The sequence below is a fragment of the Aegilops tauschii genome, chromosome 6, assembly GCF_002575655.3.
Source record: "Aegilops tauschii subsp. strangulata cultivar AL8/78 chromosome 6, Aet v6.0, whole genome shotgun sequence".
NCBI lineage: Eukaryota > Viridiplantae > Streptophyta > Magnoliopsida > Poales > Poaceae > Aegilops > Aegilops tauschii.
Window position 1 is genome coordinate 336,161,718 of NC_053040.3, and position 11,693 is coordinate 336,173,410.

General features: G+C 44.0%; 1 protein-coding gene and 1 non-coding gene across 2 annotated transcripts; one reads left to right on the plus strand and one right to left on the minus strand.

Annotated features, from left to right (window-relative positions):
* Positions 1 to 1,640: 1,640 nt before the first annotated feature.
* TRNAP-UGG (transfer RNA proline (anticodon UGG)) lies at positions 1,641 to 1,712 on the plus strand. Its single transcript has one exon. It is a non-coding gene; the product is annotated as a tRNA-Pro (tRNA).
* Positions 1,713 to 3,564: 1,852 nt separating this feature from the next.
* On the minus strand, positions 3,565 to 11,081 carry LOC109753838 (protein SHORTAGE IN CHIASMATA 1 homolog). The gene is made up of 10 exons (XM_020312763.4): positions 10,723 to 11,081; positions 10,477 to 10,560; positions 10,294 to 10,383; positions 10,148 to 10,204; positions 9,977 to 10,063; positions 7,547 to 9,504; positions 6,739 to 6,946; positions 5,508 to 6,242; positions 3,894 to 5,390; positions 3,565 to 3,808 (listed from the first exon to the last, which is right to left on the minus strand). Exons 1-10 carry the CDS (start codon positions 11,008 to 11,010, stop codon positions 3,689 to 3,691), a joined length of 5,124 nt encoding a protein of 1,707 aa, XP_020168352.1. The 5' UTR covers positions 11,011 to 11,081; the 3' UTR covers positions 3,565 to 3,688.
* Positions 11,082 to 11,693: the final 612 nt, after the last annotated feature.

Below are 11,693 nucleotides of genomic sequence, written 5' to 3' on the forward strand. Positions count from 1 at the left end.
TCAACAAAGTATTACATAGACAAAGAGAGAGCTTTGCTCATCTTCCTCCTCTTGGAGAAGCTCCTCTTGGAGATCAAACCCTCCTCTTGGAGAAGATCCTCTTGGATATCAAGACCTCGCCTAGTGGGAAGAACTTTTACCCTAGTGCTATTTTCCTTGAATTGTCCTTGTATACTTATGGATCTCATGTATGCTACTCTAGTGGATGTGTTATTTGGGTTTGTTTGAGTGATTTCCTCCTTGTGTTCTTGTGTGTTCTTCCTCTTTCCCCCCTCCTAGTGTGAAAAGATCCCCTCTAGGGTTTCACCCTACAACACAACACATGAGTGATGTCGATGGTGGTGCTATCGCGCACCCGATCTCGAGCTCCGAGGTGAAAGCCTAGGTCTGACCGAGTTGGTTATACATGGCAATGACGACGTTTTTACGTTGTTACCTTGTTGAAGGCATTGCTCAGATATGCTTAGACTTGTTCTTCAGGGTGAAAATCTAGATCTAGCCATTGGTGGTTGGATCCGGTGATGGCGGCGCTTGAGTGCCGCTCCCTGCCTGAAGGCGTTGCTGTTGAAGAGCCTCCTCATTGTGTGGTATCATAAGATGATTGGTGCGGATATGGTCATTGTTGTAGTTTGCTGATCGTGGATCTGGTCGTTTTTTCTTGCCTACGCATAGCTTTGGCCTTATATGACTTTGCTATTTGCTGGCGTGTTTTTTGTGTGAGTGTGTTGTTGGCTGTGTGCATCCTAATTATGCAGAGGTCGGTGTATGCTCATTGTGTTTGTATCATCTTGATGCTCCATTGTGAGTCAATAAAATTCACCCTTTGTCGAAAAACATCCTCCCCCCTGAATTTCAGGGTGGGATCGTGTTTAACCCCTCACGTAATGCACACCCAACCAATCCACAACTAATCTTCCCCTGAAGGGACCGACCCTTATTTAAACCCCCCAAGTAATCCTAGTAGTACACACTTTCTAAATCATGAATAAACAACCTGTCGGAAATCGAGTATGCCTACACGCACGCGTGAATTAGCCTAATGCCTTCATATCCTACTTTTTTGCGGGATATATCTTACTTCTACCACGGTAATATTGTAGCAGAAGTACCGCTATAAAAAAACTTTGTAGCAGAAGTAGAAGTAGAAGTATGAAAGCATAGGGTCATGAAATTGTTCATTGTTTTGTTTAGAGATTTGTTCATTTTTTTTGTGTTGCATTGTTTTTAGAGATTTGTTCGATGTACTCCACCATACTATAATGTTTGAATGCTTGTATGAGAACCGAATGAGCGATTTCCTAAAGTACCATGGACAGGGATTCAGGAGGATTAGAAGGGAAAGAAATTATCAGGACGGAATGGCAAAAGGTTGTATGAGAACCGAATGAAGCCTAAAAATGAGACTGGCGGAGGTATGTCAAAGTCTATTAAAAAGTTTCCTAAAAAAAACAGTCTATTAAAAAGCATAGAAGGTGGCGTGCGTGTGTGCGCGCGCGGTGGTCGGAGATGGATAGTCGTGCTCTATGATGCACTTGTATTCTCTTGAATGAGGGGATGTGTGGCCAGTCGTTTAGGTCACTTGAAGTCAGCTCAATCTGGGAATATTTCAATTAAGATCCATCTTATTAATTAACAAACCAGGGCATTTGGTCTAGTGGTATGATTCTCGCTTTGGGTGCGAGAGGTCCCGAGTTCGATTCTCGGAATGCCCCTTTTTTTCTTATTTTTTCTTCTTTTTTCAATTTTATTTATTTTGCCTGGATAGGATTAACCATTATTCAGGCAAGGAGTCTCCTACCGAGTACTATTAAATCCTTGATAAGAACCCCATATATAGATCAAAACCATGTGGTCATCTGTTCAAAGCTGTGATCAGAAACGTGCATTCCAAAACAAATATATATTCCTACTAATAACATCTCAATAATTTGCCACCAAATTTTTTTGTGATTGTAGCCGTACTACACATATGTGGTATCCTCGAAGACAATGCCAAGGTACAATCCATTGTTCTGCCTTGCATCTTAAGCAGAACCCCATATAGTAGATGGAAACCATGTGGTCATCTGTTCAAACTTGTGATCAGAAACGTGCATTCCAAAACAATATAGATTCGTAATAACATGTCAATAATTTGCCACTAAATATTTTGTGATTGTAGCTATCTTACATATGTGTGCTACTGCTATATCCTCGAAGACAGTCCGAAGGTGTATGCACACAACAGATTCAGAGTTCTTTGACAATGACAAGGAAAAGGAAGTGAAGACAAGGAAAAGGAAGTGAAGAATACTGAATAGCAGCCTACAGAGTTGTGCCACTGCGTGCGGCTTGTGAGCATATATATAGCTGGGCCGATATCACTACCAAACGCTAGAATACCATCTGGGCATTGCGTTGGTTCATCTGGGAGCTCTGATCCGTGTCACCCGACTGCGACACCGGCTGGCTGGCGCTCCCATCCCCCGCCGGCGCATCATTCAAAGCGGCCTGCGTCAGGAGCCGTCCTGGATGCAACGGTGGCTGGCGCCCCTGGAACGGGCGGGGCCGCTTGGCGATGGCCCGGCCTTGGAACGGACGTCCCAGGTCGCGCGAAACCGGCGGCAGAAACCCGAAGCGCTGCCTCGCGAGCGGGCGTTCCTGGAACGGCCGTGGCCGGGGTAATGCAAATGGTCCTAGTTGGAACGTGGGCGGCGCCGGCGGGCGGTGCTGGTGCTGCAGCACGTGCGGGGGCAGCTCGCCTATGGCCACCAGGTGCTCCGCGGCGAGGCGGCCGGCCTCCATGAGCACCGCCTCCCTCCTCTGTGGCGTCATCTGCTGCTGCTGCTGCTGTGGCGGCGGCTGGCGGTAGGGCGGAGCGCTAGCCATGTTGCTCCCGTCGCGGAAGCAGGCGCCGCCGTGGACGTAGTACGCGCCGTATGGGGCCGTGCCGGGACGGGGCGCGTAGCCTCCTCCGGGCTGCATCGGTCTTGGTCGCCGAGCGCAAAGCTCGCGCAGCTTGAAGCGATGTAGCTCGACACGATCGAACTCGACGAGAGATGTCAGCGTTGCCAGGAGGGCCGATACAGCTCGTGATTTTAAAGGCTCGTAGCACAAACACGAGTCGGTGTCGGATTCGCAGCCTGACGAGCAGTGAAGATAGTCGACTCCCAGCCGGTGACTGGTTCGAGAAGTTGAGTCTTACGCAAGTCGGACGCGAGTCACAACAATTTCAAATCGTTCCTGTAGCTGGACAAGGTAGACCAACATATATCCAATTAACAGTACGTAATGCCAACATAGTGGCTTTGCTTTCTTGACACAAATAGCTAGGGTGAGCTTGAGAATGGGAGACATCTTTCAGTACAATCACCAGATCAACCTTGCAGCTTGAACAATGAACAAGACAAACATTCCCTGTCCCCTCTACCAAATGGTGGACAAATGACACCGTATTCACTGGGTTCACCCTCAATGTCTCAAAACAAATTGTGTTGTGTCAGACAACATAAACAATATACTACTCCCTCCCATCCAAAAACTTATTATGGATCGGAGGGAGTATTACTTTGTGCACATTCTACCTCCAACAAAGTTCATACATACTTGCATACTAAAAAGTGTTGTTAACACATACTATTTCCACGGGATATATTTTATCAATTAAAACATCACCACTAATTTACATCAAGGACCGGGGACCTCTAATCTACATACCTTCTTCTTCCCGGTATCTTTTCCGGAAGCCACACCCAATACCAGGGCTATTTTGATTTCTCCAGATCAGCTTGCTTTGTTTTTCCTTCCCGTGCGTTGCAAATAAAAGTTTCTGCACAAACTCATCCAGATTAACTTTATGCATAAACACTAGCAGCAGTTTTATGGCATCAGAGTCTGTTACTGTTAGCACATACCTGTCTCGCTCTCTTGTCGACGGGAGTCCATGTTGGATCAATGGACGGCTCCCTCCTGTTTTCATGACTTGCACTTGGTTGCATCTTGAAATCTTTTCTTGCCCTATGGGTATGGGCTTTAGTTCCTTCTCTGGCTTTCCCATAACGTTGAATCCCAACAGATGGGCTCCGATCCCTCAAAGGAGTTTCTCTATCCCCTCGGTATCTGAAGGAGTCAATAGGTGGAGGACTTGGAATCTTTGAAGCACCATCCCTCATCCTCGAGTTTGACATCATTGCTGGTGTATTACATCTTGATCTCTCCTGGCGCGCTCTTCTTTTCTCGTTCATTTGCCTTAGATAATCCATTTCCCAGCCTGAGCCGTGTGAAGTTGCATGAGAGCCAGAATCCTGTTTCAGAAAAGCAAGCGAACTTCCTGGACTCTGAATTATTTCCTCTCTTGGTTCATGGTATCTGCTGCCCATATCATTTCTGAAAGGGGTTGACGCAATATCCCCACCCTTCCACGTGTGATGTGTACCTCCTGGAATGTCCCAGTCACCAGTATCATCATTGATCTCCAATGCAGTTGGAAATACTAGATGACTATAAGTTCTTCTGACTGATGGTTTGCTCGCGGGAAAAGAGTCTTTGGTTGGTTCTTTACCCACTGATTCGGGTTGCCAAGAGAAGTCGTATGTGTCGACCATACTGCCAGCCCTTCGGTCATAATGCCTCATATCTGTAGTCAAACCATTGCTGAAATGATCACTCATGATCTGATGGCCAATTATTGCATCAATATCGTGCTCTCTTGGTAGACAAGAGCCCCCTTCACCTCCCCTACTCAAACTTCGATCGAACATAAAGACCTCTGGGAGCTGAGGCATTTCATCCTCCACATCGGAGCACCTCCTGAACGTCGGCTGTGAGAACACATTGTTATGTTCCACGTAGTTACCAGGCAATCGGTTTAGAGGACCGGGATGGAAGCGATCACTATTTGGTACTGCAAAAGCTTGTGAGGCACACTTTTTCCTTTTCCTTGGAGACTGCAACAATGCACTACAGATGTCTGAATCTACAGAAGAGCATTCGGTCATTACAGACTTAGATTCACCTAACTCACCAAATTTGCACAAAGCATTGAACAGAGAAATGCTCTGCGGAGACAACAGGTACTTCCCAACAGCCTGAATACGGCGCTCATGTGACCAGCCGAGGAACTCCACAAGGATGCCTCCACAAGAAAGAATAATGTATGCAGACAAGGGATTGATTGAAGGGAATTTTGTGAGAAATGATTCAGCCAAGCTTTCTGATTCAGGTATATCTGGAGAAGGAGCTTTATTCAACCTATTCACATTCCTAATGCAACTGAGAATTATCTCATCTGTCGACTTGGGTGTGTGTGAGAAGAATAGCTGCAGGTTCATGCCCAGACTAGCAGCTGCAGCATATAGAGAATCAGATGGCTCCATTACAGAAGAAAGGGAGTGAGGTTCGCCTTCAAAGACCTACAAAAGTAGACACAGTGAAACGGTTCAGTTACTGCAGATATAACTCAAAGACAGGTATACCATGATAACTCTATCAGGAAAAAGCAAAAACCTCAGGAGTTCAAAACCAATTACCATTATGCAACCACAGAAACAGAAACTAATTGACATCAGAATGTTGGTCGCGATGGTCTCTACAAAATTTGTTATACTAGATGTCTCTGTTGGCGCTGTGAATTCATTGCTCTCAAAGATTTTGGTCTCAAACCATACTAAGCAAACTGAAGCACCGAGTATTAGGTCCACGGGAAGATCAACATCTCGTTCCACAACCTGCATTCCTCCTTTCTCCAAAGATAGTATCTGCTGATAAGACGATCTCCGAGAGAAAATCATATTCTTTCCGTGACTTCCAGTATTTACAACAATCACCGGGTTAGATAATCTTCCCGGAATGATGCTGCCAACTTTTACACTTGAAGGCAAGTCAGTAGCAGATAGATTGTCTTGTGGGGCTTTTATCACATTTGCAGATACAGAAGAAGTCGAGCTGCTCTTCGCAAGTGCAGGCACAAAATGTCGTGAATGGAGAACAGTTCTTTTGCTCAACATTTCCTCTATGTGCCGCTCTTCAGCTGCAGGCACAAAATTATGTGCATTGACAATATTCTTTTTCTCCAAATTTTCTAGTTTGAGCAGTTGGTCATCTGCAGATATTTTTTTTGTTGAATCAGCAGTGAGATGTTTGCACAGATTTTCCTGCCGTTCTTGCAGTTGAGTAGTTGCTGGTACGAAGTTCAATGAATCAACAATCCGCATCTTGCTCATCTTCTCTTGCAGATCCTTCTTAAGTGCATGCAGAACCGTATCCTGCAAATAATCAGCACGGATTCTTATTTCTTCGTAGGCATTTATGTTTTGATAGGAGATCATTTGCTGCCCCATCAACCATTGGTAGCACCCTAATGAGGGTCTCAGAAACAAAATCTGAAGAATTCAAATGAAATGTACACCACCCACAAGATCCGGCATGTAAAACCAGTGCTCAACAAAAGTATGCAGCCATTGATGAATGAGTTAAGAAACCTATAATTATTTGCATATTACCGGTCGCTTATTTCTGCAAATTTAAGTGAGATGTGTATGAAGTTCAAAAATAATAATAGCTTGCATTATTGCTTTAATCATCTACCTTCCATTTTGCAGTTGGCCTTTCATATTTAACATGTGCATGGTAAAACAGTAGTGAGTTCCAAACAGCTTGACCAACATATGGTAAAACCAAAACATCAATAAGTTCCTAATATCATGACCAACATAAGAAAGACCGAACTAATGCAAGTGTGAAGAAGTAATCGACAATCACCAATGTGGCTTTCAACTCCCGGTCTGTAGGGTTGTCCTCAACAAGTGCAACCGAAGGGTCTTCAACATCCACTTTGACACACAGGAAATGTAGTGGTGGAAAACCCTCTAACTTAGGAGCCAGAGACAACAGGGTAGATGATTTATCTGGACCTCCGTATTCCAGTATGATGCCAAACTCGCTGAAAGGGAATGAATCTGGAATGTCCCTTCAAAATTGAGACCAAAAAATATATTTGACAAGTCACGCTAAAATTATTATGTGTGCAGAAAAAAAAGCTACCTACCTAGATATACAAATGAACTCTGCTACAAATTTCCACACCTTAAAAGTTAAAGTTCTTTGTCTCTTGTGCATGTCCTGTAATTTATGTGTTATGATATACCATAAAAAATCTATACATAAATAGAAAAAGTGAAGGCTCAAAAGTATTTTGGGAGGGCAGTTTAATCATCAATGGGAACAAAAAATGCAAGATGGCTCATTAAGTACCAAAGAATTGATCCTTCTGAAAAATCCAAATCCTTTCAAAAATATACTTATTGAGTTGTAAATTTTAAGATGACAAGTGGATTGCAATACCGCAATGACACAGCTGATTGGATCTTATACTTATATGAATTCCCTTAAGATGGTTTACTCATTCTGGATGCTAAATGGGATAGAACATTTTGGTAGTGCTTGCATGAATTTTTTTCATCAAGGTTAACCAGATTATTTGTTTCTAGAAGTAACTTGGTGTGTAGAACTCAGTAAAACAAGAACTGGAGCAGATAATTGGCATAATTTGTTTATCATCTGTACTTACTTATTATCTAGCAGAATGCAGTCTGATTTTGGTAATCCTCCCAGTACCCAAGGTGTAGGATTTGTCCTGTTCACCGGATCTAAGTAAGATGCAGCAGGGTGTTTTCCTAGCTCAACAAATGTCATCTTCATCGAAGTTAATTTTTGACCCAATGGCAGCCAGAAAGCTCTATCGGCAACTACAAGGATCTTTTGGCTGATACGCATATTAGATCTCAGGATCATCTCAATGTCATGCAATGATGGGTGAGAGTCAATCTGATGCGTCTCAGCTTTCCACAGTGCTTCGCTGATGAAACAATGACTACTTTTTAATCTCTCAGGAATATTTTCAAAGCTTCCAATAAGGTTGTTCATGTACAGATGGGCAGCATGCAAACCAAAGAAACATAGATAATATGCAACCTGTTTTAATCCATAGAGTACAATGAGTTCCATCTTATCTTCGTGTTTACAGTGACTATCAAGGCCATCTGAACCTCCTCCAGTTATCAGTCCAAGAAGCTTCTGCTTTGAAATGCTTAAACCCCCATCTGAGAAAGTATGCCTCAAATATGCACTTTCTTGCAAAGCAGAAGTATAGCTTGTATGGATGTGTTTGATAAGGACTCGAATAGAATCTGAGAGGCTGACAGGATGAATTTCTATGAGCTTGTCAACTTTTGGCCTGCTTGGAAACGAAACTGCTTCTTCATTTAAAGTAGGGATATCCAAAGTAGAAACATTTTGAGCACTAGTTCCTCTCTTGGTGCCGCTTCTGACATTCAAGTAGAAATTTAGTTCACTGGATTGTGACATTGACTCAAATAAGGAAGTTGCCTTTTCTGAACTCGACTTTTCCATGTGGCTGTGGCCTCCAGTATCACTTTCTTGTTTGTATTTCTGAGTTGTTTCCACTACAGCAGGTGGATCATGAGGTAGAGGGATAGGAACATAAATATTGTTCTGTTTGTCCTCATCTTGGTGCTTTACACTTTTCCAAAAATACTCGAGAAAATCAAAGCCAAGTGCGGATGTCTGCTGACAACTGACTTGCAGCTCAGAGTTTAACTGGCAGCTTTTTACCTCCTCAACCATGCTGGCATAGGTAGAGCAGATCTCCCGGTTGCATGGACCTTCCAATAAAAGATGCCAGTCCAAATAAATTTTGTCAGCTGTAGAGAGAGAATGTGGTTTCAGGGAGTTAAGTATTTCTCCCATGGGGGGGACCATAGACCTCAGTGTCATATCTTCATCAGTTAAAATAGGTGTAGGTAGTGATCTGAATGTATCGTCAACCAGCACCAACTCAGAGCTAACCACTGATTCATAGAAACTTCTTGCTTGATAAAAGTCGTCTTTGAATATTTCATCAGATGTATTCAGCTCAGCTGCATCTGACTGAACAAGCATTCTGAAGACATTCTCTGAAGGAAAATCAGTGATCTGTACTTCTTCTAAAAGAACTGAGCAAGGCAAGTCTGAAAAAGTCCCATCAGGCTTGAGAGGGTATAATGCTGAGTTTCTCTCAAGTAGAACATTACCATTGATCCTCACAAGATCCATCTGTACTGCAGCCTTGACTGTCATTGGTTTATCTGCTTGATAGTCTGCACATGGGACATCTTTGGAAACAAAGGCCAACATGTCCATATCAGTTGATCTCAACAACTCAGTTGAGTTCAACACTGGATGCTGAACTTGTGCTTCACCCAAATGTTCGACAAGGTTATGAAAAATATTGGATACCTCTGCCTTAGTGGGACACTCATTAAGCTCCCAAGAATGCCTACTAACCTCCAGTTGTGGTATTGCTACACCACAATCTAATGCTGCAATCTCTGAGAAGTTACTATTTCTTCCGGACAAAAGGTCCTCCTCATCATTATGCTTGACAGGAATTTTCTCTACTTGATAAATTGATTCCGCAAGTTCAGTTGGATATCTCAATGTTATCTCGGTGTCAATATCAATGAAATCCTACAATAAATTCAAATAGAAGATGGAACTATGAGCACATTGTATTAACAAATATCATGATGATTTGATTTAAGAGAACTACTCCATACAAGGGAAGCAGACCGACAACATACTAATACTAACCACTAATCGGTGGGTGCAAGCAACCTTAACTGGTTTACATAATTGGATATGACTTTATGGTAATGACAGAGATTGCTATATATAGCGTACAGAACAGTGGCGAGATGAATGTAAATTTTTACATCTGAAACCATGCTGGATACATAAGGTACAAGGGAACCCTGCTTCCCGCCATTATACATATATAACTGTAACAGTACGCAGTAAAGGAACAGCAGTATCACAACCTTGAAACTCTATGCACAATATTTTGATCTGCCTCTTATAACTAACTGCAGGTCCAAGCACAACGTAGATTCTAAAAAATTAAACTAACTGCTGGAAATTTTGATGAGATTATGTAAAGTACCAAGTGGATTTTCACATCTGGAACATGAAAGGATAAGGTAACACCATCACCCGACTGGTCACCACCAAGGGATGCACCTTCCAAAACCTTAAAAACCGTGAAAACAACATATCTTGAGCCATAATAATGAAACCACAGAAGACATAACCAATATGTATGAAGGAAGCTTACCTGCGGGAGATCGACCTCTGCAACCTCAAATATGTGCTCCTTCAGCAGTTCCCATCTCTAACATCACCAAATGCAGAAATCACACACTGGTCTCCTAGGAAACAGTCACAACACAATTGAACAACACAGGAACAAACTGCAATCACCTTTGTATCAGTGGAGGTCCCCGATCTATCTGACATGGATATGGATCCGTCTCCCTCCCCTTGCTTCTCGCGGCTAATCTCGTCCAATCCCTTCAATAAACACAAAAATTGTCCATAGATGTTACATGAAAAGAGGGGGGAAACCACAAATGCAGGGTATACAAGCATTAAAGCTTCACTTACATCAGGAATTTTCAATGCAACAGACTCCCTCGAGCTAAAACCCTTGCTATACACGCCCCTGTCGTAGAGGAAATCATCCAATCCCTGCGTGAAGCATCCAGGCCGTTGCAGTTCAGAAATGCCGCACGAATTGCCTCACAGAATAACCAAATTAACCAAAACAATACGAAGCGCCCCCAATCCGAGCTACTTAGATTAAACCAACACGAGTAGAGAACGCGAACCACCGCAGAAAAGCCAACTCACCTCGTCGGCGGCGGGGGTAGTCGGCACAGGCAGGGGCTGCGGAAGGACGGCCGCGAGGAACTCGGATAGCGCGGAGGATATGGGGAGAGAGTCGAGACCGTCGCCGGAGATGCTGACTGCAGGGAGGTCGGCCGCGGCGGGGAAAGGGAGGGGAAACGGGAAACGCGGGTCGGGAGGAAGGGAGGGGACGGGAAGAGGAGGGAAGCGCAGGGACGCTAGGGCTAGGTCCGAGCAGGAGGCCGCCGGCACCGGAGAGAAGTAGTCGGCGGCGAGGAAGCGGGTCCGCATTGGGAGGCGGGGAACGAAGTGGGAGGAAGGAGGAAGGCGAGTGGAGACGTTTGAAATTGAATCTCGCTGTGTCGTCGCGATGTTGTTACCGTGCTCTGGCCTGGGGCCCTGTTTGTTTCAGCTTCAGGGAGCAGCCAGTGAAGTTGAATCTGGAATTTGAAATAAACGGCTATTTGGAATCAGCTTTGCCAGTGAAGCTGAATCTGACTTTGGGCCATTTTTAGTGCAACTTTCTGAAACACCTCAAAGTGTACTTCGATGGTGAAGCTGATCAGCTGATTCGCAAAATCAGCTTTGACACTGAAGTGAATCCATAGGTGATTTTAATCCAAGCGAAGCTGAAACAAACAGGGCCGTCGGTGCCTCTAAAAAACACGCACGATACCTGTACTCTTCGTGCAAATTCACTTTGATCGTTGTATCATGAAAATCACAAATTAAAGTTGGTAGAGCAACTCTAGCAGATCCTGCAAAAACGCGTCCCATAAAAATAGTATATAGGTCCCTAAAACGAATTTGTGGTACCGTGCGGCATCGGGCAAAAAAGACCTCGTAAACTAGGTAAAAGTGTTTTTCTTCTTTTTCTCCCCACATTTCTTCTTCCACGTAACGCACGCACGAACGAACTCAAACTCCGGCCGGCCGAAATGCACGTATGCAGTTACTGGCCGGCCACAACACAC

Excerpts from the sequence above, each read along its gene's own strand:
- LOC109753838 (XM_020312763.4), bottom strand. The coding sequence starts at position 11,010 with ATGCGGACCCGCTTCCTCGCCGCCGACTACTTCTCTCCGGTGCCGGCG. Across the intron at positions 6,947-7,546 it reads TGCATTCTGCTAGATAATAA|GGACATTCCAGATTCATTCC; the intron begins GTAAGTACAGAT and ends TCAATTTTGAAG. Across the intron at positions 6,243-6,738 it reads GGGAGTTGAAAGCCACATTG|GATACGGTTCTGCATGCACT; the intron begins GTGATTGTCGAT and ends GATTATTTGCAG.